The sequence below is a fragment of the Narcine bancroftii genome, chromosome 13 (genome assembly GCF_036971445.1).
Source record: "Narcine bancroftii isolate sNarBan1 chromosome 13, sNarBan1.hap1, whole genome shotgun sequence".
Lineage (NCBI taxonomy): Eukaryota > Metazoa > Chordata > Chondrichthyes > Torpediniformes > Narcinidae > Narcine > Narcine bancroftii.
Genome location: NC_091481.1, coordinates 82,201,618 through 82,225,351, shown reverse-complemented (window position 1 = coordinate 82,225,351; position 23,734 = coordinate 82,201,618). Strand labels below are relative to the sequence as shown.

Here is a 23,734-nt window from a genome sequence, read left to right as displayed (position 1 = left end):
GAAATGAATGCCAGCATTACACTTGTGAGTAGATCAAAAACTTGGAAAGAATGGCTATTCGGGTGCATTCCGAGTTACTCCCGGTTGGGCTGGGTGGGGTGGGGGGGTAGTTAGGGAGTGTCAGACTTGACGGAGGTTGTCCAGGAACCACTGACTTCAAACGATCCCTTCCAGCGCAGAGTGAGATACTGATCACGGCCTTGCCCGTGAGGAGACAGTGGAGGCCACAGGGGAAGGCGTCCAAAATTGGCTTCACAGGAGGAAGACCTATGTTTTCATAGCGCCTTTTGTGGCCCCGAGGAACCTTGAGGAGGAGTAACTCACCAATTTTGACAACATCAGTTGGTGTGGAGGGGGGGGGGGTCAAATACTTTTTCCCCCCTGCAACACTGAGAGGATTACCAGGGGTTCAATTAATCCTCTTGTCCAAGGGACAGTGCAAAACTCCTTCAGGATGGGAGCATTGGTCAGCGCCAAGATCATCCAATGCAGAGCCAGCTTGCTTTCTCACTGGCCGCTGGCCATGAAGATGGACAGGGAAGGCCACCAATCATGGCATTGTGTGGGTGGGGCATCTGGAGCTGAGAGATCAGAAGGCAGAGAGGATCTGGCCAGTGTTAACAACAGGTGACCAATCCGAATGATGGTGAGATGAAACAAAAGTTATTATTCTCACGCTGCTTTTCATCAGATTTATTTCTCTCCATTTTCTTTTTGCACGTTTGGTGGAATACGCAAAAGAAATATTTTCTGATGTCATAAGGAAAGCCAAAAAACAGAATCCTACACAATCAATGAGAACCTGGAGGAAATCAGCGGGCCACGTGACACCACCCCATGGATGTAAAGAACACAAGTAACAGGAGCCAGGAGTCGGCCTTCCTGCCCGTCGAGCCTGCTCCGCCATTCAGTGAGATCACGGCTACCTGCCGTTTCCCCATATCCCTTAATTCCCCGACCATGTAAAAATCTACCCAACCTTGTCTTCAATATATTCACTGAGGTCACCTCCGCTGCTTCAATGGGCGGCAAATTCCACATAACTATTATTCTGCCCAGTCCCACCAACCTGCACCCAGCCCATAGCCCTCCATGCACCATCCCCCCATCCAAGTACCAGTCCAAATTCTTCTTAAATGTTAAAATTGAGCCCGCATTCACCACTTCATCTGGCAGCTCGTCCCACACTCCTCATCACTCTGTGTGAAGAAGTTCTACATAATGATCTCCTTTAAACCTTTCCCCCTTAACCCATGTCCTCTGGTTTGTATCTCATTTACCCTCAGTGGAAAAATTTACTTTGTCTACACCCTTCATAATTTTAAATACCTCTATCAAATCTCCTCTCATTCTTCTACACTACAAGGGAATACAGTACTAACCTTTTCCTGTAACTCAAATCCTAAAGTCCGGGAAACATCCTAGTAAATCTTCTCTGCTCTCTTTCTATCTTATTGGTATCATTCCTGTAGTTAGGTGACCAAAACTGCACACAATACTCCATATTTTGCTTCATCAATGCCTCATACTACTTTACCAAGTCCTATAAGGTGACACGGTTAGTGTAGCAATTTGGATCAAGGTTCGAATCCCGCTCTGCCTGCAAGGAGTTCCTCCAAGTTACAGGTGGCCTTGGTGGGACAGTGCATGAGGCCCTGGGCAGGCGTGTACCCTCCCTCCCTTATCCATCTATTACTTCCTGCCTTTTGGTTCTCCGGTTTCTGCTCGCCCACTCTCCATTCTCCCTCCCCTGTCTACTTCCCTCCAGCTCTCCACCTCCTTCCCACTCCATTCACAGAGCTGCTCCCTCCGTTTGCTGGCATGCCCTCCCTCCCTCATCCACCTGCTACCCCCAGCTGCCTGTGGGAACTGCGCTACTCCCCACCACCGTTTTGTTCGGGCGCCTGCCTGTATTTGGCTTGGACCTTGGTGAAGGGCTCAATCGAGCCCCAAACTCATCTTTACCTTTTCTACATAACGTGCACTCTGCGACCTGCTGAGTTCCTCCAGCGCTATGTTTTTAATTCAACCGCGGTGTCTGCAGACCTTCGTGCCGTACTTAAGCCGGTGTGAAATGCAGTTTATTTGTGGAGGAAGGGAGAGGGGTGAAAGCGCTCCACGACCAAATAGTTAATGCTACTCCAGCATAAGGACACCTGCACCTCAGCGACGATGAAGAGGGAGACGAGGAAGAGGAACGGGAGGCAAATAACTGGGGAAAAATTTGGATCCGAGCACGGATGCTGGTTCTGTGCGCAAACGATCGGAAGCTGGTTCTAAACAAAAATCTCAAGGAGTTTAGAACTGCTGGCCACAAGGCTAAATCCACTGATAGTTCGACAGAGGTTGAGACACAGGAATCCTATCACTGGCCACTTTTACCATTAAAAACCTGACGTCTGCTCCTCCCGTGACAGTTAAAAATATAAAGTCGGTTCAGTAGAAACCCGGGGGGGGGGGGGGGAAAGAGAGATTTTAGACTTTATCAAAATCAATTGCTGATCTTCCCTTGGAATGCTAATCAGGTGGAGCCTCCAGTGAGATCTATAAATCAGTATTTTTAACCCTTACGACAACGAGAGTTTGCATCACCGGGCTATTTGGTTCTGCTGAAGCCAGGTTCTACCACTGGTGACACTCCTGCTTCTGCAAGGAACCTCTACAAAGCATAAATAGCAGCGGGGGTCAGCCATCCGGCCCGTCGAGCCTGTTCTGCCATTCAATGAGATCATGGCTGATCTGATCATGGGCTCATCTCCACCCACCTGTCTTTTCCCCATATCCCTTAATTCCCCCATGATGTAAAAATCTACCCAACAATATATTTACTGCTTCAATGGGTGGCGAATTCCACAGATTCACCTCCCTCTGGGAAAAGCAGTTCCTCCTCATCTCCATCCTAAATCCCTGTAGGACCCTGGATCTTGAGGCCACGTCCCCTAGTTCTGGTGTTCCCCACCCATGGAAACAACTTGCCTACCTCTACTTTATCTATGCCTTTCATAATTTGATACATTTCTACAAGATCCCCTCTCATTCTTCTAAATTTCAACAAGTACAGTCCCAGACGACTCAATCTCTCCTCAGAGGCTGATCACCTCATCCCCGGAATCAACTTGGTGACCCTCCTTTGCACCGCCTCCAAAGCCAGTCTGTCCTTCCTCAAGTAAGGAGACCAGAACCGCACGCAGTCCTCCAGAAGCAACCTCACCAGTATCTTGTACCGGGTGCTCGAGTTTCCTCCCTCCCTTCAAAATGGATGGGAATTGTAGGGTAATTGGGTGGCAAGGATTCGTGGGAATCTTAGTCAAACACTCAGCCGCTGGGGGATAGGGGGGGGGAATCAGCGGGGCAGGTAGCATCTGAGGGTAGAAATGGTTGTGGAAGTCAGCACGCGCTGTCATAAAATAAACAGCAGAACCAAGTAAGTGTACAACAGTTTCCTTTATTCAGCCACTCCTATTGGGAGTGAGGGGTACAAAGAAAGATTTCAGTAACTCATTCTCCGTATTGAGCCCTACTCAAAGCATACAGAGAGCTCATCCCATTTTTATACACTTCAAGCAGGGGTCTGCATGAGACCCGAGAGGTTTCACACAGCTGGCGATTCCTGTTTTTACAACCATCTGTTCCCCTGTGGGTGTCTGTGGGGCATAAACAGGATATCCTTACTTCTTCTTTTACGACATTCTTTATGGTGTTATTTACTATCTCACTACAACAGAGGGAAGGTCATGTTAGAAGGCAGTCACATTCTCACCTATGTCACAAGGCAACTATATTCTCACCTAATTCATTAACCCTTTATTTAGCATATTTGTTAAACTTACTCTTTCACTTGGTCAATCAACTTTTCAGGACAGCTTTGCTGACAGGACCACTAAGATCTTCCTTTCTTGTCGACATTTACTGGGAGTGCTATCTAAATAGGGCCCAAGGAATTATAGAAGAGCCTAACTATCCAGCCATGTAGTATCTTCAACCCACTACCACCAAGAAGGAGGCACAGGGGCATAAAATCAGGACTGACAGGCTAGGGAACAACATCTTCCCGCAGGCTGTGAGACTGACGTACAGTATCCTGTAACTGTGACAATCATCCCAGTTCCTTTGGTCGTTCAGCGTTCTCACTGCCCGTGGGAAGAAGCTGTTCCTCGGCCTGGTAGTGCTGGCTCTGATCCTCAATAGAGCTCCTGTAGAAGGTTGATATGATGGCGGCTGGTAGCCTTGCCCGCATCAGTCTCCTCAGGACATGCAGTCTCTGTTGCACCTTCCTGACGAGTGAGGAGATGTTGAGTGTCCACGACAGGACACCCGTTACGTGAACTCCAAGGAACTTGGTGCCCTCCATTCTCTCCACTATAGAATTACAGATGTGTGGTGGAGGGTGGTCGTTCCTGGTTCTCCAGATGTGTGGTGGAGGGTGGTCGTTTCTGCTCCTCCTGATGTGTGGTGGAGGGTGGTCGTTTCTGGTCCTCCTGATGTGTGGTGGAGGGTGGTTGTTCCTGGTCCTCCTGATGTGTGGTGGAGGGTGATCACTCCTGGTCCTCCTGAAGTCCATGATCATCATCTTCACGTTGAGATTCAGGTTGTTCCTCTTGCACTATTTCAAGAGATTTTCCACCTCTTCTCTGGTGGCCAACTGGATCTGGCGGTACAGCCATGGGTCAACAGCATGAACAGGAGCGGGCTGAGCACACAGCCCTGAGGTGCACCAACGCTCAGCGTGACGGCGCTCGGTGCTTGCTACCAACCTAGACAGACTGTGGTCTTTCCATTAGGAAGTCCAGGATGCAGTTACAGAGAGGGTATAGTGTTTGTGTGTCTTTGCCATGGAGAGACACTGTTTCACTGGGTCTGTACAAAATCAGGTGATAATCAACTTGTACCCGGTATTGCGCTGCTCTTTGTGAATTCTTTCTCAGCACCAAATGGTCTTCTCCTACTCCTAGAATAGGCCAAACTTCGTTGACTGATGTTTTCCCTCAGGAGAGAGGTGGGATGGTGGGAACGTTAAATTCCATGCTCTCGACTCAACTGAGGAGGAACTGGGGAGATGGGGCAAGCATGGAGAGAAGAGATTGCAGGTAGATTTGGAGAATGGATAGGAGAAAGTTCAACCAGCATGGACTGGTTGGGCCAAATGGCCTCGGATGAATGTCCTGCAGGTACCAAATATTCAACTGTGGGCTCTATTTGCATTGACGATTTTCAGCTGGGAGTTAATATAACAAATGTTTAAATTACAGTTCACCATTCTACAAGGCTAAAACTCCAAAACCTGAAGACACAGTGACTGAAGTAAAAACACGGTGCTGGAGAAACTCAGCAGGTCGCACAGTGCATGTTATTTTTTTTTTCTTTGGCAACGATAAAGATACAGAACCACCGTGTCGGGCTGGAGCACCTCTGTCAAGGTGTGAGCGAAACGTCGGCAGGCACCCGATCAAAATGGCTGGGGGGGGGGGGGGTGCATGGTCCAACAGGCAGTAGGTAATAAGTGGATAAGGGAGAGAGGGCACACCAGCAAACAGGGGGAGCGGGGATGGCTCTCTGAGTGGAGAGGGAAGGGGTAGTGAGCTGGAAGGGATGGGAAGCGAGGGAATTAATTGATTAACCAGTCATTAATTATGTAAAGTGATTCTCTAATTGTGCCGCCAACACAATTACCCTCCCCCCAATAAAGCTTGACTAATATACTTAATTATGTACTAATAAACATAAAACAGGGTTGGCCAACTTTTAAATTTAGACACACAGCACGGTTACAGGCCATTTCGGTCCACGAGAACATCCCGGGGTGGGGGTGAAGGTTAATTGGGCTGCACGGACTCGTGGGCTGAAATGGCCTGTTACCGTGCTGCAGGTCTAAATTAAAAATTAAAAGGTTGCCCACCCCTGATATAAAGATCTTGACTCAGAGAGAAAGCTAGCAGAAACCGGAGAAGACGATGTTAATGCCGTCCGGTTGGAGAGCACCCAGACGGAAAATTTCATGTGACCTTGGTTTGACAGTGCATGAGGGATAGACAGAGATGGCAGCGTGGGAAATGGTTGGCCACCCTATCAATGATGCGAACAGAGGGAACGCAATCAGCAAAGCGAGCTCCCAGTCTGCGTCCTGTCTCTCCGATGTAGAGGAGGCCACAGTGGGATCACCGGATGCAGTAGGCCGCTCCCATGGATACATGTGGAAGTTTGCTTCCCTTGGAAGAAATGTTCCAGGATACGCAGACACAGCCATTCTGTCTGAAGGATAAACGGCTGCACCCGCTGCGTGGAGAATGCGTGGAAGCTCTGGTCCCACAATCGGTGGTTGAGATAGAGAATGCCAATGGGGAGATGGGGCAAGCATGGGGAGAAGAGATTGCAGATAGATTTGGAGAATGGCTAGGAGAAGGTTCAACCAGCATGGACTGGTTGGGCCAAATGGCTTCGGATGAAGGTCCTGCAGGTACCAAATGTTCGGCACCAATCCCGATGCCACACCCATCTCTCCTCCTCCCATCCCCACCCTCCACTCGTCCTCCCTTTAAATCCATCCCAGCAGTTTGTCTCAACTTCTCTGTGCAGGAGGGAGCTCCGCACCCCCTGCTCTGTGGGACGTGAAGCTTAAACATGCATGATGGGCTTTGATAGATGAAATAAAAAAATGCTTCAGTGATGATTGATAGCTGGAGGCAAAAGCTTCGAGATAATTGGCAGGAGATTCAGACGCAGACAGAAGGTGGATTGGTTTTGTACAGTGAGTGTTTAGGGCTCTGAATTCATCACGTGGTGTTAATTACAGTATCTGGTGCCTACAGGGATGGCGGATGCCAGATATGTGAATTTTCCAGTTGCTTGAGACTCACTTTTACAATGCCCAACTAAGAGACCTCATTAAGAATAAACTGTTTAAAAGACAAAGGACAGTGCAAAATGTAAAGTTTAAAAAAAACAGTATTGTAGACCTTAATTATGTAAAGTTCACTTTATTCAGGTAATTGCCAGACTTACAAAATTCAAATTTAAATATGATCCTTATTCACTGGCGCTGTAACACCGCCGTAGCTAACCGTGCGGCCATTATAATTAGCCCCGCCCCCAAGTTTACAGCTAAAGCCTCACTAATATATACTTAGTAATAGACTAATAAAGACTCTTTCTAGGCAGGGATAAGATTGTGAGGTTGTGAGCGTCACCCCACGGCGAGCGGCATCGGCAGGCTCTCCATCCTGGGCGCCGCCATTTTATTCAAATGCAACTTTATTCAGACAGCGGCTAAGGGGGGGCAGGGCACTCCGCTGGCCGAATGTTTGCTCCCAACTTCGTCAAGGGGTTGAGCGTGGTTTTGGAGAAGGTTAGCAACTTTAAACTTTTGCGGAAAGTTTTATTTATTTATTTATTTTCAATTTATTCATTTACTACCACGATTTTTGTCGCCGGTTTCTTGGGTGGGGGTTTCGATTGCTTGAATTCCAGTTAACGGGGATTTTACTGCACTTATTATCAACCAGAAGTAGGCCGCGTGGACCACGTCAGCTCCTCGCGGAGCACGCCGATTCGCTTGAAGATTTAAGACAGAGAGACCGGGAAAGGGGAGAGAGCTGCTGACGATGGACCAAGCGACTTTGAGGCTGGGCTGGAAGTTGGCAGCAAAGTGGATGAAGTTGACGAGCTCATCATGGGTGTAGAGGCAGCACTAGTGTCATTTAATTGTTAAAATTTAGACATACAGCACAGTAACAGGCCCTACCTAATGATACTCAACCCCATGGACCAGCACATGGTCCGTTGCCTCCTAGATCCTGTGCATTCAAGATCTTCAATAAATTTCAGGGCAACAGACAGTGAAAAAAGCTTCAAGAATTACAGACGGTGCAATCTTGAATGAAGTTCATTTGCAATGCTCTGCGAAGCGATCTCCAAGACAGTCAGTCAGGTGGCCCTCCAATGCTCCTGAGTAAACCACCCAGCTTTGCCCATCTTCTCGAATCCAAACAACATCCTGGTGAAGCTCTTCTGCCCACAAGTTTTTGCTTTTGGTTAGTACAAAGCATTATTCTCATGTGCAATCTGAAAGTCTTCTCCACCTACAATGCCGTGTCTGAGTGTAACACGGCCAGCAACATTGAAAAAAATACAAAATCCAGTGGCCTGTAGCCTTTGGATCGTCGTAGGTGGAGACTGAAAGTCTGCCGGTGTTTATTGTTGCTGTTTAACAGCTGGTACTGGGATTCAGCCGATGTTACTGCGCTGCTTCGTTACCTCAGCCCAGTGGTTCTCAACCTTCTTCTTTCCACCCACTTACCACTAGGTCATCGGTGCTCTGTGAGGGATTGCTGAAGGTGGTCTGTGAGTGGGAAGGGAAGGCTGAGAATCACTGCGCCAACCGCAGGATGCTCTCCACCTGTAGAAGTTTTCGACAGTTTTTGGAGATGTGCCGAATCTCCTCAAACAAAATATAGCCATTGACGAGCCTTCTTAGTGACTGCGTCGACATGGAGGCTCCAAGACAGATCCTCGGAGATGTTGACACCCAGGCATTTGAAATTTTGTACACTATCTGCAACTCCACCCATTTTTTATTGTCTACAAACGAACTAATCAGCCCATCTACATTTTCATGGAGTCACACAGTCATCAACAGGCTCCCAGCCCAACTTGCCCATGGTGACTAACATTTCGCACCCACAGTCATCCCACCTACCTCTATTTGGCCCATATCCCTGTCAACCCATCCTATCCAAATCCCTAAATATACCACAAAAAATAGTTTTCATCCCTCCCAATTCCACGTTTAAGTTCTCTCCTTTATATTCCAAAGTTTTGATTTGAAAGCTCAGATTTATTGTCAGGGAACATATGTGACATCACATACAACCCTGAGATTCTTTTTCCTGCGGGCACGGCAGAATGACCACTTATTGCTCGTGCATAAAAGGCCTTGTCCAATTTGAGCTTTCTGAATCTTACACACTCATCCTTTTCCTTTTTGATGAAATTTGCCATGTTTTTCATCATCCAAAAATTTGTCACCCTTGTCTTTTCTCTTCCGTGTTCCGCAAATTCCGACCAGCTGTCCTCGAAACCTCTCTCCCGTCGGATGTGGGCTTACCGATCTACTCTCCTCAGCTCCTGTCTAATATCGTTGTCAATGAGGCTTTTCCTAATTTAGCTCCTCCAGTAAGATGCGTCAGGGATAGGTGATATGTGGGGGTCCCTGTAAGGTAAAACATCATGAGATGGGAATGTGTAGGGAGTTACCCTGTACAGGGCAGTAACAAGAAGGGGAGGTGTCCTTGTACTCCTGTTAGGTAAAACATCATGAGATGGGAATGTACAGGGCTGTAACAAGATGTGAATGCATCCTTGTACTTACAAGATAAGAGAGACATTGATGGATTGAGAGGCAGGAAGCTAGCAGGGAAAGGATAGCAACAGTTTTAGTCATTGGACAAGTAATGATATGATGATGTTCTAAGCACATATCCAAGGGTATAAAAAATCACCATTTTGCTGATAACGGCAGAATGCATTCTCCGACTAACATGTTTAGTCGCAAGTGTTACAATCCAGTAATAAAGAACAAAGAACCCTGATTTCGACTCAGCCTGGTGTTTGTCTCACTCATTCATGAACAAAGCAGACCTAAACCTAATCAGTTTAATCAGTGCATTACCCAACTCAGGAGGATTTACTTTGCACGACCACATTTGTATTCCATTCCTGGCCAACAGCAGCAGATGAGTAGCCCCACAAGCAGGGATGTCTATTAAACACACTCACAATCTTGAAGACCTCCATCAGGAGGTCTGCAGCGACCCATCATAGACCAAACCAGCTTGGGTCTCTGCATGGCATTGGCTCTCATACAGAAGGGAGGGATGAGAGAGAGAATGAGGGATGAGGGAGAGAGAGTGATAGAAGAGAGAGAAAGAAAAAGAGAGAGCAAGGAATGAGAGGGAGGGGAATGAGAGAAGGATGAGAGAGTAACAAGAATGAGAGAGAGGGATGAGAGAGGAATGAGAGAAAGAGAGGGAGGAGAGAGAGCGAAAGATAAGAGAGAGAAGGGCAAGAGGGGAGAGAGAAAGAGTGTAGACTAGAGGGAGCACAGATGGGGAGGAGAGAGTTGTGGAGAGAAAGAGAGGAGGAGAAAGAAGGGATGAGGGGGAGAGAGAGGACTGAGAGAAAGAAAATGGCGGCTGAGAGATGGGATGAGAGAGAGGGGGGAATGAGAGAGAGAGAGACATGAGAGGGGATGAGAGAAAGAGAGGGACGAGAGAGAAAAATAGAGATAGAGAAGGGCAAGAGGGGAGTATAGAGTAGAGAGAGCAGGGATAGGGAAGAGAAGAGTTTTGGAGAGAAAGACAGGAGAAGGAGAGAGAAAGTAAAAAGATGAATGAAAGAGAGAGAAAGAGAAAGTCAAATCCATGTTGCTGAGCAGCTATTAACATAGATCAACAGCTATTACAACTGTCCAAAACAACGGGCACCTCAGACAATAGCAATGACTACTCAAGGCAAGTGAAACCGTCTCCAAGAAGCTCTCACTCTTAGATCTTTATTGCTGTTGTGTTCTAACATCTTAAAATTATATTTGAATGCCTGTACTGAAGTGCCAGAATAATTACCATCAGCGTTTTTTAAACCAGAGAGCAGTACAGTGTTTCCAAACCTCAGTAGAATGATACGCAGTTTGGATATTTGTTCAGCTCTGCATTCCAGACCTAGTATTATTTTAGATCAATAACAAATCGTTGCAAGAGGGTTTTCCCTTCTTTTCCACCCCACAGGTTTCACAAACAATAATCTGCCTGCATTCACTGTACCAAAACACATATGGGCCAGAACGGGTCCATTATGTCCATACTAATTAAAAGGGAGCTATCAAAGTTCAAATTTATTGTACATTCATTCTAGGAGGCGTTAGGCACTCCTTCCATCTGATAGCCTACAGGTCACCCTTGGGCAAGGTGTTTAACCTCCCAATCAGGGTCATGTGAAGCCATGGATTGCAGATGGTGGATGGTTTCTACAAATTGGAACCGATGGTTGTAAACACTAAAATTGCTGGGCAGATGAATCTGCGGATCAAGGGCCAGGGTGACCCGTCCAGTATGGGCACTGCAATTGAAGACGGCAACGGGAAACCACGTCAGTATTTGTATAATCACGAACACAACATTGACCACGGTCTCAGCTCAAAGACGGAGCCTTCACCGAAGGAGAACAGGGGAGGCAACAACTACAATTCGGAGGGTCACAGATCCTCATGGGTGGAGAGACGTGATCGCCCACGCCGAACGGCAAGGCCCCTGAATGATAATAATATCCATGACAGCACATACAACCCTGAGATTCTTTTCCCTGCGGGCCAGGCAGAATTTCTACTCATCAGTAGTGCAAAAAACTATACTCAAGTTACGCATACAGAAAAAAGAGAAATGGGGAGAAAAGAAAAATAAATCCAAAGGGTTTCTATAGGTACATTAAAGTAAAAGATTAGTGAGGGATAAAATTGGACCCCTTGTAGATAGCGAGGGTAGGCTGAGTGAGAAGTCAGAGGAAATGGGGGAAATTTTGAATGATTTCTTTGCCTCGGTATTCACTAGGGAAAAAATATTGAACCAGTTGAGGTAAAGAAAAATACTGGGGAGGTCATGAAGCATATAAGGATAACCGAGGAGGTAGTGATGGCTGTGTTGAAAAAGATAAAGGTGGACAAATCTTCGGGTCTGGACAATGTATTCCCAAGGACACTCAGGGAGACTAGTATACAGATAGTGGGGCCATTAACAGAGATATTTAGGATGTCACTGGTCACGGGGGTAGTGCCAAAGGATTGGAGGGTGGCTCATGTGGTTCCGCTGTTTAAGAAAGGGTCCAAATGTAAACCTGGGAATTATAGGCCCGTGAGTCTGACGTCTGTGGTGGGTAAGTTGATGGAAAGTGTTCTGAGGGATGCTATTTACAAATATTTGGAGGTACAGGGATTGATAGGGAGTAATCAGCATGGTTTTGTCAGGGATAGATCATGCTTGACAAACCTGATTGAGTTCTTCGAGGGGGTTACAAAAAAGGTTGATGAAGGGAAAGCTGTGGATGTTGTCTATTTAGACCTTAGTAAATCTTTTGACAAAGTTCCCCACAGGAGGTTAGGAAAAAAGGTGGAGGCATTAGGTATAAATAAGGAGGTAGTGAAATGGATTCAGCAGTGGTTGGATGGAAGGTGCCAGAGAGTAGTGGTAGAAAATGGTTTGTCCAATTGGAGGCCGGTGACTAGTGGAATTCCTCAGGGATCGGTCCTGGGTCCACTATTGTTTGTTATATATATTAACGATCTGGAAGTAGGGGTGGAGAATTGGATAAATAAGTTCGCGGATGATACAAAGATTGGTGGTATTGTGGACAGTGAGGAAGATTACCGTAGCTTAAAAAGAGATATAGGAAAGCTAGAGGATGGGCTGAGAAATGGCTGATGGAATTTAATACAGATAAATGTGAGGTGCTACATTTTGGAAAGGCAAATCTAAATAGGTCATATACATTGAATGGTAGATAACTGAGGAGTGCAGAGCAACAAAGGGATTTAGGAGTTATGGTAAATAGTACCCTCAAGGCTGATACTCAGGTAGATGGTGTGGTGAAGAAGGCATTTGGAATGTTGGCCTTCATAAATCGGAGTATTGAATTCAAGAGTAGGGAGATTATGATGAAATTGTACAAGGCATTGGTGAGGCCAAATTTGGAGTACTGTGTACAGTTTTGGTCACCAAATTATAGGAAAGATATAAACAAAATAGAGAGAGTGCAGAGAAGGTTCACGAGAATGTTGACAGGATTTCAAGGTTTGAGTTACAGGGAAAGGTTGTGCAGACTGGGGCTTTTTTCTCTGGAGCGTAGAAGATTGAGGGGGGATTTGATGGAGATGTTCAAAATTTTAAAAGGGACAGAGAGAGTCAACGTGGATAGACTTTTTCAATTAAGAGTGGGAGATATTCAAACCAGAGGCCATGGTTTGAGATTGAAGGGGGAAAATTATAAGGGGAACATGAGGGGAAATTTCTTTACGCAGAGGGTGGTGGGGATGTGGAATGAGCTTCCGGCAGACGTGGTCGAGGCGGGATCATTCGTTACATTTAAGGAAAGACTGGATCATTACATGGATAGGAGGGGACTGGAGGAGTATGGACCGGGTGCTGGTCAGTGGGACTAGGAGGGTGGGAATTTGTTACGGCATGGACTAGTAGGGCCGAACTGGCCTGTTCTGTGCTGTAAGTGGTTATATGGTTATATGGAAACAATGTAATACAGAAAATAAATATTCAGCAGTAAATTGTGCAGAAAGTAAGAGTCTTTAAATTAATCTCTGAGTTTGTTGTTGAGGGGTCTGATGGTGGAGGGGGAGCAGCTGTACCTGAACTTGCTGGGGTCGAGTCTTGTGGCCCCTACACCTCTTTCCTGATGGCAGCAGCGAGAACAGAGCGTGTGCTGGGTGGTGTGGATCCTTGATGATCGCTGCTGCCCTCCGGCGGCAGCGTTGCCTGCAAATTTTCTTTATGGTGGGGATAGATTGGCCTGTGTCCTGGGCTGAGTCCACTACCTTTTGCAGAGCTTTCCACTCAGAGGTACTGGAGCCCCCTGTACCAGGCTGTGACGCAGCTGGTCAGCACACTTTCCGTCGTGCATCTGCAGAAGGTGGCCAAGATTTCCAATGTCATACAGAACCTCCGCAAACTCCTGAGGAAGTAGAGGCACCAGACTGCACTCCATCGAGGACATCTACATGAGGCAGTGACTTTAAAAAATCAGCCTCTATCATCAAGGACCCCCACCATCCAGGCCATGCCCTCTTCACTCTGCTCCCATTGGGATGAAAGGGTACAGGTGACTGAAGACGAGCACCCAGGGGCACAAGGACAGCTTCTTCCCCTCCACCATCAGATTCCTGAATGGACAATGAACCAAAGACGTTGCCTTACTTTTCGAGCACTGCTTTTTTATACAGTGATGTTGTAAGATGGTTATAATATGAATGTTTGCCCTGTGACGCTGCCGTGAAACCCCGAATTTCGTGGCTTGTTCATGACAATAAATCCTGATTCTGATTGTATCGAGCCTGCATTCACTACTTCGGCTGACAGCTCATCCCACAATCCTCCCACTCGCTGTGTGAAGAAGTTCCCCCCCACCCAACCCCCAATGTTCCCCCTAAACCTCTTCCCTCCCACCCTGGTTTGTATCTTAGAAACATATAAACATAGAAACATAGAAGATAGGAGCAGGAGTAGGTCATTCGACCCTTCGAGCCTGCTCCGCCAATCAACGAGATCATGGCTGATCTTAAAGTTCAGTACCCTGTCCCCGCCTTCTCTCCGTAACCTTTAATACCCTTATACTGAAGAAATAGATCTAATTCCCTCTTAAATAGATTTAATGAACCTGCCTCTACTGCCCTCTGTGGCCATGAATTCCACAGATTCACCACCCTCTGGGTCAAGAAATTCCTCCTCATCTCGGTCCTAAATGGTTTGCCTATTATCCTCAAACCATGGCCCCGGGTTCTGGATTTTCCCATCCTTGGAAACATCCCATCTGCATCCATTCTGTCCAGTCCTGCCAGGATTTTATAAGTCTCTATGAGATCCCCTCTCAATCTTCTAAACTCCAGCGAGTACAATCCCAATTTGCGCAATCTTTCCTCATAAGTCATTCCTGCCATTCCAGGTCTCAGCCTGGCGAATCGCCTCTGCACTCCCTCCATTGCAAGAACATCCTTCCTTAGATAAGGTGACCAAAACTGCACACAACACTCCAGGTGGGGTCTCACCAAGGCCCTGTACAGCTGCAGAAAGGTATCCTTGTTCCTAGACTCAAACCCTCTTGATATGAAAGCCAACATACCATTTGCCTTTTTAACCGCCTGCTGTACCTGCATGCTCGCCTTCAGAGACTGGGCCACAAGAACGCCTAGGTCTCTCTGCACTTCCCTACCTCCCAATCTATTGCCATTCAAATAGTAATCAGCCCTCCGGTTTGGATTCCCAAAGTGGATAACCTCACATTTATCCACATTGTAGTGCATTTGCCATGTATCTACCCAGTCCCCCAATTTATCCAAATCACTCTGAAGCTTCCTGACCGCCACTTCCGTGCACACAACCCCTCCTAGCTTAGTGTCATCTGCAAATTTGGAGATATTACATCCAATCCCCTCATCCAGATCATTAATGTAAATTGTGAACAGCTGGGGTCCCAGTACAGATCCCTGTGGTACCCCACTGGTCACCGCCTGCCACTCAGAAAACGAACCATTTATCCCAACTCTCTGTCTTCTACCTGCCAGCCAGTTCTCAATCCACATCAATACTTTGCCCTCAATCCCATGAGCCTTGATTTTGGAAGCCAGTCGTTTATGCGGAACCTTATCGAAGGCCTTTTGGAAGTCCAGGTAGACCACATCCTCTGGCTCTCCCCCATCTATTTTACTTGTCACCATCTCAAAGAATTCCAATAGATTTGTCAAGCACGATTTACCTTTTGTAAATCCATGTTGACTCCGTCCGATCCCTTCTCTGCTAGTCATGTGTTCCGATATTACATCCTTAATAATGGATTCCATCATTTTGCCCACTACTGATGTAAGGCTCACTGGCCTATAATTTCCCGCTTTTTCTCTACCCCCCTTTTTAAATAGTGGGGTAACATTAGCTACCCTCCAATCCATGGGTACTGATCCTGAGTCTATCGAGTTCTGGAAAATAATTCTTAAAGCATCTGCTATCTGAATGTCCACTTCCTTGAGTACCCTAGGATGTAGATTATCAGGCCCTTGGGATTTATCGGCCTTCAATCCCATCAATTTCCCCAAGACCATGTCTTTAGAGATACTGATTTCTTTCAGTTCCTCCCTTGCATTAGTCTCTATGTTTCCCAACATCCTTGGGAGGTTATTTGTATCCTCTCTTGTGAAAACAGAACTAAAGTAAGAATTTAATTGGTCTGCCATTTCCTTATTCCCCATTATATATTCCCCTGATTCCCACTGCAAGGGACCTACTCTGGATTTCACCAGTCTTTTCCTCTTGACATATCTATAAAAGCTTTTGCAGCTGGTTTTTATATTTGCCGCAAGCTTCCATTCGTAATTTATTTTTGCTCTCTTGATTAATCCCTTCGTCCTCCTTTGGTGCATCTTGTACTGCTCCCAGTCTTCGGTTGTGGTACTTTTTTTGGCCAATTGATATGCTCTCTCTTTGGACCTAATGCTGTCTCTAATTTCCCTTGTTATCCACGGTTGAGTCACCTTTTTTGGTTTATTTTTATGCCAATCTTGCAAAGAATACGGAACGCGGTGACTGTTCAGTGTTTTAAAAGTATAAAAGGTGCCGCCAAACTAAACTTAAGGCCACTGCGGCTGTGATGCCAATCTGCTGGGTAATGATTCCAAGCGCAGGCGGGGTTAGCATCAAGGAGGCTGGGCGCAGCCAAGCTGACTCCAGGCATCCCAAGTGTATGAGTGGCTGCCTAAGATCGCTAAAGTTTTACACGCAGTAGATGGCAAGTGCTTGTACTGTGGATACAAGCCAAGTGTGGACAGCACAGCAACTATAAATAAAGGAATAGATCAGTGCATTCTTCTCAGTCAGCTGTGATTACTGTATACTGTTAGATTGTTAGATAAAATATTAGATTGCTACTTGGAAAATGTTGATCATTTTAAATAAAGTGAATTTTAATCTCCACAATTTAAATGAACAAATCCTGAAATTCATTGGTTGGACAGACCAAACTCCACGTTTAACATGAAACGCCCTCATTATAATACTGAAGGTCATTCAGTCCATCTGATCTGTGCCAGCTCTCGACCCCAATCCAATGTTGCTTATTCACCCTGCTTTATTTTGACTGCACCCCAGCAAATGATAGCCTCACGCCTCCCTCGGCTGCATGCCTACTGACCCTCAGGCCCCTGTGATATGGGAGTGTGGTGACACTAGCCGACTGCAGGGGGCGACCACTGTACCTGCAGGAAGAGCACTGGAAGGCAGACAACACCTGGCCGGCTGTCCATCAGTCGCCCCTGAATGGACCTAACCCCACCCGGCCAGCTGCCTGTCATCCGCCCAGGATATAAGCCACATCTGGCCCCTCTCGAGGTCACTCACTCGGGAGCAGGGCACAGCTAGCCATAGGAGAGACTTTAAGCTGATAAAGCCTGTTGTTCAGTCTTTGAATCTTGTGTCTGCATACATTAACTGTTGGGCATGTCATAAGGTTTCCCCTCAGGAACTACTGAAGGCTGCATGAAGTTTCCTCTGTACTCTCTCCGCCCATGCTGCCCGACCTGCTGAGTGTTTCTTTCCATTTGCACAGCCAATTCCAGCCATTTCAACCAGGGGTGCACAATTCCCTACAACCCTGAATGTTTTGGAAGGTGGAAGCATTCAGCTCATGAATGAATGGTGGGGCAGACTCGATGGGCTGAATAGCCTATTTCTGCTCCCATGTCTTATGGTCTCATATATAGTACAAGTCAAACAGAACAGAATGAAATACAGAGAGAGAGAGAGAGAGAGAGAGAGAGAGAGAGAGAGAGATATCGATCAGTTGGGGAAAGGTGATGATAATTTTACTATCTAGGGGTTCATTCAGGAGACTGATAACAGCGGGGAGGAGAAAAGTCCTTCATACTCATGAGTGTGGCCGGGGTGGGTGGGGTGAGTCTTTAACATGCTGGTTGCTTTTCTGAGGTAGAGGGAGTTCTAAGGCCCTTTCATGCAAAGAAAAAGCCCGACTGTAAAGGTGGAGGTTCTCCCCCTTATGTCGGGAGACTTACCTTCTTGAGTGCACCGTGGCCAGCTCCAAGGCGCCGACCGCAGCCCCTCTCAGAAAGGATAACTGGTCGAGCGCTGAACTCCACCGCCCCACACGAATGTACAGACACTGCAAGCGGCTGATTAGGGGTGGGCTGATGACACCGTCAGCACCCGCGACCCATTTCTCCGCTCACCCCTCTCCCTTCATGATCCCCTCAAGGCAGGGGTGGTCAGCAGGAGCCATCAGGGCGGGAGGGGGAGGGTCGGCAGGAGCCATCAGGGCAGGGGCGGCGGGCGGGAGCCGTCAGGCGTTAGGAGCTGGCGGGAGCTGTAAGGCAGCAGAGTTCGTCAGGTCAGGGGCGACTGGTGCGGACCGTGACAGCCTCACCAGGCTGCTTTGGCCTGCGGGGCCACTCTCCGCGGCTCAATAGCTGTCTTCCCTACCCAAATAATCCTCCACACAGCTGGAACTGTTCTGGGAAACACAGAGTGGTTCCAGCTGTGTGGGGGATTATGGATAGGGAAGACGGCCATTGCTCTGCCGCGTATTTATGAAGGGTGGTACCGTGGCTCCAGTCAGCTTTGGAAGGCGCTACAAGGCGCCGCTCAAGATTAACACAGCGCAGGAGCAGCCTTTTAGAGCTGCTCCATGGAAGGAAAGTTCATGTTTTCCCTCCACGTTTGTAGCCGGCCTCCACCAGAGACCTGGCATGAAAGGGCCTATAGATGGAGGGAAGGTGGGGGGGTGGGGGGAACATGTGTGATGGTCTGAGCCATGTCCACAACCCTCTACTGTTTTTTGCAGTCTTGGGCAGAGTGGTTCCCATCCCACGAAGTGATATCATTAACTGGCAGGTGGAACCTGGGCCACACGCCAAGAGAGAAGGCGGACGGTTCCAGACATCACAAAACAGTGGCCAACCATGCTCAGGACATCACAGTCAATGTTACTGCCCTTTTGACCCAGAGACCACGTGCCGATGGCCGGTGCCTCAGCCCAGAACCTTGAATTCCAAAGCAGAGAGCAAATATCAGAATAAATCTGGCTCACCAGGCAATAGTCAGCTTCCTCAACAAGAATAATTTTCACTTCAAATGGAATTTTTAACATGATTCAGGGCAGACGTCATTTTACTGAGCTACAAGTAGCCTGAACCAGTAACCGAGATGTGTGGGTCTGAATCACACTGTAGCAGCGGCGATATTTAGAGTCAGATTCACAGAGGTGCAGAGCTCACACATGGTCCACAATGCCCACCGTGTCCGCACTGACCGTCTCAAGACTTATCACGTCCGCACTGATTGTGTCCGCACTGACTGACTGCCACGTCTGCACTGACCACCGTGTCCATCCTGACCACGTCCACACTGACCGTATCTGCACTGACCAGTGTGTCCGCATTGAACACTGTGTCCGCACTAACCACGTCCGCACTGACCCCTGTGTCCGCAATGAACACTATGCCTGCACTGACCGTGTCCGTACTGTGCCCACCTCCTCTTAATTAGAAATTTTTAATACAATTAATGATTGTCTATGCTAATATTATTGTATATTAAATGGTAGGTGTTTTTTTCGTTCCTTTCCTTACTTTTGGGTGGGACGGGGAGAAAATATATAAAAGTACTCTTTTTTTGTATAATTGGCTATGGATATTTGATTAATGTTTTATTCTTTTTTTCCCTGTAATGATGCAAACAATTAAATAAGATTTTTAAAGATTAAAAAAAAGGACATGGGTTAAGGGTGAATGGGGAAAAGTTTAGAGGGAACACGAGGAGGAACTTCTTCTCACGGAGAGTGGTGGGAGCATGGAGCCAGCTAGAGTGGTGAGATGCGGTCTCAATTTTAACATTTGAGAATTTGGACAGGAACATGGATGGGAGGGGTAGGGAGGGTGACGGTCGGGGCGCCGGTCAGTGGGACTAGGCAGAATCCCAGTTCGGTGCGGACGAGAAGGGGCCTGAGCTTCTCTGCTGTGATGTTCGGCGTGGCGCGCGGCTCGGGAGAGCACGGAGGAGACGAGGGTCCGTTTAAGAATATTCAAGTCGTGCTGCTACTTCACAGGGGGGCCCAATACGTATTGGTGAACGAGTGTGGGCGAGGAGATTAGGAAGTGGGGTAGAGGAGTCTTGTGGAATGTTTGGCGAGGGGAACTATTGCATTGCCCCTCTTAAGCTTGGCCCCAATGGCATGGAATCTGGGTTAATTAAATTTGCTGCTAATGTGTGCTTGTTTTTAAATGAAAAAAAAGCTTAAGTGAAATTATAATGTGGAAGTACCTCACTTTTCCACTCAAATACAATTGTGGTTAATTTTTCAGAATTGAGCCATTTATAATATCTACAGCCTGACAATGGATTTGGCAATAACTCAGAGGATATGCTTGGCAGTTGATGAATTACAGTTTAAAAATTATTTCCATGTGCCATTCAATGCAATTAGCCTACAGCCTTAAAAGACAATCAGGATGAGTAACTCTCCAACAGTAATTAGCCTAATCCATCTCCATTCAGTGAAGCTTGCATATAAATGTCAACCTGCAAGTTTCAGCTATCAGTTAGACAATGGATTAATGGGTATAATTTGCCAAGAGCTGGCTTCACTTTGAAAAGACCAAGCCTCAGTGGACCTTCACTGCAACTCAGGAACTTCAGATCCCGCCTGCAAATCTGTGTGTTCTTCCCCCTTCCCTTTGATACTCACCTCAAGGCTGCCACAAAACGGATACTTGCGCTCCATCTCCAAGAGGCGGTGGCTTCATTTCCCCCATCGCCCTCAACTCATTCCCACCCTTCTGCCCCGCCGCGGTCCCCTGCGGCATTGGCTCCCGGCCCGGCAAGAATGCCTTGCAAATTTCTACGGGAGCACTCTGGCTGGCTGTATCACTGCCTGGCATGGAGGTGCCAATGCACAGGATACAGAGGCTTGCAGAGGGTTGGGAACTCAGCCAGCGCCATCATGGGCATCAGCCTTCAGTCCATCGAGGACATCTACAAGAGGCGCTGACCCAAGAAGGCAACCTTTTCTGATAAAACCCGCGCTTGGTATTCCACTCTTTGTACTCTGTTTTGAAGTTATGCAGAAATTAAAAACATATGTTTTAAATCGAAAAGAATAATCTCTTTCATTTGGGAGGATTTTTCTCCATATATCCACTAAATCCATCTCTTTCATCAAATCTGTTACCATTTTTGCTACCTTATTTTTCATCATTCTTTCTCCCAATCTATATAATTTAGGGTCTAAAGCAATGGGGACCGTAGGATCCTGCTCGACATTGATGGGCCCCCTTTCCGTGTGAAGCTTCAGGACAAAAAGACGTTAATTTAAAACAGAGATGCGGAAAATTGTCTTTAGCCGGAGGTTCGTGGGTTGTGTGGAACTCGTTCCCTTCCCACCCACATATCACCAAAGTCATCCTGATGCTATTGGCGCCCTGTGATTAGTAAGGGATTACTTAAGGTGGCCATCTCTTTTATTAACACTCAGATACAGGTTGTTGGCTCTGTGTATCAGTCCGTTACTGACTACACCTCATCTCTGTACGCTCATTCAACATTCTTATGAAATTCTAAATATCAATCCCCTCCCTTTGGAGGCCACTGGCTTAACACGACTAATAGGAAAAAAGGAAGGTAAACATTGTTGGCATCAAAAACCAGAAACTAGTTAATTTTACAAATTTTGAATGTGATTAAGGACCCCATATAGAAACAAGTTAAGACTCATTTCAGTCGTGGAACATCTAATTTTTTTCCCCCAAAGACAGACGTGCCATCACATCAGACCACCCTTGAGTGTGAGTGGGAGGGGATGGCATCTTTCCATCTCATTAACGTGGCCCTTCTAGTGATAAGGGAGGCGGGGGCAACTACAAGGGATTGTGTAGCAGACCTGTTGGTTAAATTTAAATTCTGATGGCCAGCTTTCCCCATTTGTGACAAAACCAGTAACCATCCTCCTGTAATATTAACCCCAGCATGGTGCGAAGGATTTTCCTGGAAAAAAGAACATACTCCTCTCTCAGCAGAGATCTGCCTGCCAGGATAGCTTGGCTTCTTTTGGTTACTTACAGCTAATTCCAGCTATTTAAATCCATGCCATCCAATTATACCCAGATTAACCTACAAACCACGTACGTTTTGAAGGGTGGGGGGGGGGAAACCTGAGCACCCAGAGGAAACCCACACAGAACGCACAAACTCCTTACAGACAGTGCGGGATTCGAACCCTGGTTGCGGTCATTGTAACAGTGTTGTGCTAACTTTAACATCAACGGGACCCCCTCCCTTTCCAAGGTCGGGAGTGGCCATTCTTTACCTGCCCACTCAGTGCCACTTGTTGGTGAGTCTGCCCCTTAAAGGATCTAGTTCAGACCTGCGGTGCAGCTGGTCAGATCAATAGTGCAGGTAAACCCCACTTTACGAACGCTCGCTTTACAAAAACCCACTTACATGAGGAAACCCGTGTTCGCTGTTAGTGAATAAATTATAATGGGTTTTCGGTTTTACGAAAATTGCCTCTAGTAGTTGTCAATGGGTCTTTGCTCTATGAATTTTCGGTTTACAAACGGTTCCTCACAAACACTCTACCTTCGTAAAGTGGGGTCGACCTCAAGGTAAAGCAAGCAAGAAACCCAATGGTGCTGTCAAAACCTTCCTTATTTGAAAATCGTCCCTACTTTGGAAAACTGTGTCCCTAATGCTCTTTCTTTTAATATACAAACGTTTATTCAAATGATAAAACTACATGGACTACATAGCGAGCTACATCTACTGAGGAACAGTTTCTTCCCACGGGCAGTGAGAATGCTGGACGATCAAAGGAGCTGCTCACATTAACAAAACAATATATCTGTTTATTCTTACATATCAATACTTGTTCTGCGTGTGTATTGCATGTGTGTTGTATCAGGTTGTGCGTCTACGTGTTTTTCACCGAGGACCGGAGAACACTGTTTCGTCGGGATGTACATGTGCAATTGGATGGCAATAAATTTGACTTCACTTGATATGAATATACCATTTACATTTTAAAGCATTCGCAATAAGTGGTAAATCAACACCCTCTGTTATGTACACTTTACCGGTTCAGGTTAAAATCTGGTTCTCACTACCGACAGCACACTCGATCCCCTGGGGGCCCACCATCCCTGGAACTCGGTCACCGTCCCCTCGGAAGCTGCGTGCTCCTGCTCTAACGCCTCACCCTGAAAGAGCGGCAGGCAGCCAGCTCGCCCTGAACCCTCGACTCTCCGCTGCCAGTCCCCCGTAGCAACCCCACAAGGGGATCGTCCAATCACCCGGCCTCCCCTCAGCGCCGGGCGGCCGTGGATCAGGAGTGTGGGGCTGGAGGTGCAGTCAGGACTTGAAGAGCAGCACCCCCCCCTCCCCCCATTTCCCCAACGCTCTTGAAGCTCTCCCAGACTGGAGCCTAACGTTTAGGGTGGGGTTCAGAATAAAGGCGATGGGATGGCAGACCTGTCATCTGAAGATGACTCTCCATGTCCCATCAGAGAAACTTAAGGATTCAAAGTTTCCTTACCTGGAGGATATGTCCACCCATGTGTTGCTCGAACAGTTCAATAGCCAGAGAGGCAGAGCTTCTCCGCTGCTGCGTTCCTATTGCTGGAATACAAGATGAGCGAGAGTCAGTACTGATATAATTCACAGGATTCCCAGTCCTTATTTGTCTGGATTTTCTGCTGGTACGAGCCAAAAGAGGAAAATATTGATTATAAAAATGTGCATCTAAATAAAAAGTTAAATGGTCCAGCATTTCAGACAGCATCTGCTGTAAGAAAAGCAGATAATATTTCAATGCCGGTTGGCGTAGGGGTCAGCGCAACGTCGTTACAGCACCAGCGATCGAATCCCACGTTGCCTGTCGGGGAGGTTGCACCTTCTCTCCATGTCTGCATGGGCAG

At 47.0% G+C, this 23,734-nt stretch overlaps 1 protein-coding gene across 1 annotated transcript in view; it reads right to left on the bottom strand.

The window, feature by feature from the left end:
• Positions 1–23,734, bottom strand: part of LOC138748087 (neuronal PAS domain-containing protein 3-like) — a 255,161-nt gene that overhangs the window by 147,975 nt on the left and 83,452 nt on the right. Inside the window, exon 3 of the mRNA XM_069907777.1 lies at positions 23,353–23,435. Coding sequence (XP_069763878.1) covers positions 23,353–23,435 — 83 coding nt within the window. The remainder of the gene's footprint in view (positions 1–23,352; positions 23,436–23,734) is intronic.